The following is a 2,505-nucleotide window of genomic DNA, read 5'->3' as shown; positions in this document are numbered from 1 at the left end:
TTTTTGAGATTTCATGCACCGGGGGAGAAGTGACACCGAGCATCTACCCGAGATTTGTCCGCAACAGAGTTCATAAACTGGAAGATATTGAGGTACTGATTTATAGTTAAATTGAGGCTCCTGATTATCTGATATTTTCAAAATGCCCAGTACATTGCAAGTTTGACCATCTCCTTGCTATTTCTACTTCTCTTCTTTTTCTTTTTCGCAAATTCGCATGGATGAGGTAACCAGTATCACTTCAACATTAGCAATTTCTTGTTGAATTGTTGATAAAATTAAAATTAAATTTTCGTGGAGGCTTCTGCCATATTATATTTAGGCCGAATAGATTTTGATTTTTTAGATGAGTAAATCCAAGTAATCAACTTTCACTTTGAATGAGAAGTTGGTTAGCACGAGAAAAGCTCTGTTTTATTATAAAATTCAGTTTCTTACGAAATTTGATTATTTACACCAGCGAGACCTCAAAAGTCAAACTATATCTGGAAAAAGGAAATGTCGATTATGTTGCTTCAATAAATAAAGAGAATAGGTTGTTTTATATATTAACAATATTTGGTTGAACAAATCGTTTTGCTTTAATGCTAATTTCTTTATTTCTTGCCTTTCCACCTTGTAGGACGACGCAAAAAAGAGGAAGTTGGCTGGCATATTTTCATATATCACTCATCTCATCAAGTTCAAGGATAAACATTCTATGGATGGCGTTTTATCTGCAAAGCACCATAAATTCCCGAGTATCTTTTCCCAGAAATTCTCTTCACTGTTTGCCACTTCAAATGATTCTAGAATTCCAGATGAGAAAAAGAAGCTGCTCATAAGTTATGTGTTGGTGCTCACTATGTTTGTGGATGATTTCAAATCCGACCCATCAGATATAGCTGAGGATCTTAGAATGACGCCTGTTGCTCTAAGACCCCATTATGAATACTTAGGTTGCAAGTTCAGGCGCGAGAATCAAGTTTTGGTGGCTACTCTTCCAGTCCCGCTGGAATTTCAAACTATCAAAAGGAAGAGAAGAAAGTAGATCTTCAGCAACAACTCTGCCTCGATCACAACTCGTTTGAGAAATTATTTTCCGTTTCTTCTAAATTTTGTTTTGAGGCAAGGATGATGTTAAGGGGTACCTTGAAAATCTATATGAATGTTTATGATCTATAATGCTGCATTCTGATTATCAACTGTGTCGTGTTTTATGTACCAAACGCTATTCTCATAAGCTTATCTTTAGCTGTCCGACCAAGATTATCAGTGACATGGTATCAGCGTTTACGATTCTTGATTGTATAGAATAAAAGGGTTTGAATTGTCACTGTTTTAAATGCGTAAATTAGGGGAAAAATACAAAAAAAGGTTGCAAAGATTGTCCAAGAATCATAAAATGAAAGAGGGGAATTTCTTTTTAGATATCTTTATTATAAATTGTCCCTTTCTTCTATGAAGTTCAAGTAAAAAACAACCAAGTTAAAGTGAGCTGTTCATTGACTCAAGTCGATTCGATTTACTAGCGAGCTAGAGTTGATTCACGAGTCGATTTGACATAATGAGTTGCAAATTTTATTTGAAAAAAAAAGCATCTTGGCTCGCCCTCCAAGAGGTGAGTTCATGGGACAAGTTTAGATACATTTTGGTTGAATAAGCGAGCTCGAGCTCGAGCTCGATAGTATGCGAGTTGAATGACTTGACTTGACATATTTATTACTCCTATCCTACCCTATCAAAATTGACAGTTAAATTTGGATCGACCTTCATGGGATGAAGGTGTGCACAAAAGGAGTTGGGGCATGGTTGCATAGGGTGGGTTGGAGAAGTTATGATCACCTCACCTTACGAGCCTAGACCAACTTGGTAAGAAGCGGTGAATCTTGATCCCAATCGGGCCGGTTCAATTTTAAAAAATATTTTTGGCATTTTTCTCAAAGTGGAAAAATGAAATTATTGGTCAATGATACCCGGAGCCCCCAGCCAGTACGGGGACACATGTCCCATGTCCGTCTAGAATAATTAAAATTTAGGTCACCTCACGATTGGCATAGCCACGTAGGCGAGTGAAGAGGTTGAGTAAATTGAGTTAATTGTTTCAATGGTCATTGAACTTAGGTCCATGTTTTTTTATTGGCCATTAAAGCTTTAAAATGTCAAGTTTTAGTAATTGAACTTAGGTCCATGTCTTTGATTGGTCACTGAAGTTTAAAATGTCGAATTTTGATCACTGAACTTAGGTCAATATCTTCGATTGCTCACTGAACTTATTTTTATATCTTAGATTGCTTATTGAAATTTAAAAAGTCAAGTTTTGACCACTAAACTTTGAAATATGGTGTATGTTACTCACTAGCATAATTGTTGAATTTTGAAAAATATCGAGTTTACAGTGAATTATGTACAATATTTTTCAAAGTTCAGTGAGCAATGTATAACATTTTTCAATATTCGGTGTCAAAACTCGACATTTTAAATTTTAGTGTACAATCGAAGACATGGACTTAACTTCTGTGACCA

The 2,505-nt window shown here is 35.6% G+C and overlaps 1 protein-coding gene across 1 annotated transcript in view; it reads left to right on the top strand.

Moving 5' to 3' along the window:
• Positions 1 to 1,278, top strand: part of LOC111369649 — a 17,257-nt gene extending 15,979 nt beyond the window's left edge. Inside the window, exons 3-4 of the mRNA XM_022991247.1 lie at positions 1 to 92; positions 623 to 1,278. Coding sequence (XP_022847015.1) covers positions 701 to 1,030 — 330 coding nt within the window. The 5' untranslated portion in view covers positions 1 to 92; positions 623 to 700 and the 3' untranslated portion in view covers positions 1,031 to 1,278. The remainder of the gene's footprint in view (positions 93 to 622) is intronic.
• The last annotated feature ends 1,227 nt before the right edge of the window (positions 1,279 to 2,505 follow it).

Source organism: Olea europaea, chromosome 2 (assembly GCF_002742605.1).
Source record: "Olea europaea var. sylvestris chromosome 2, O_europaea_v1, whole genome shotgun sequence".
Classification (NCBI taxonomy): domain Eukaryota; kingdom Viridiplantae; phylum Streptophyta; class Magnoliopsida; order Lamiales; family Oleaceae; genus Olea; species Olea europaea.
The sequence above is the reverse complement of the archived record's forward strand: the minus strand, read 5'-3'. Positions and strand labels throughout refer to the sequence as shown.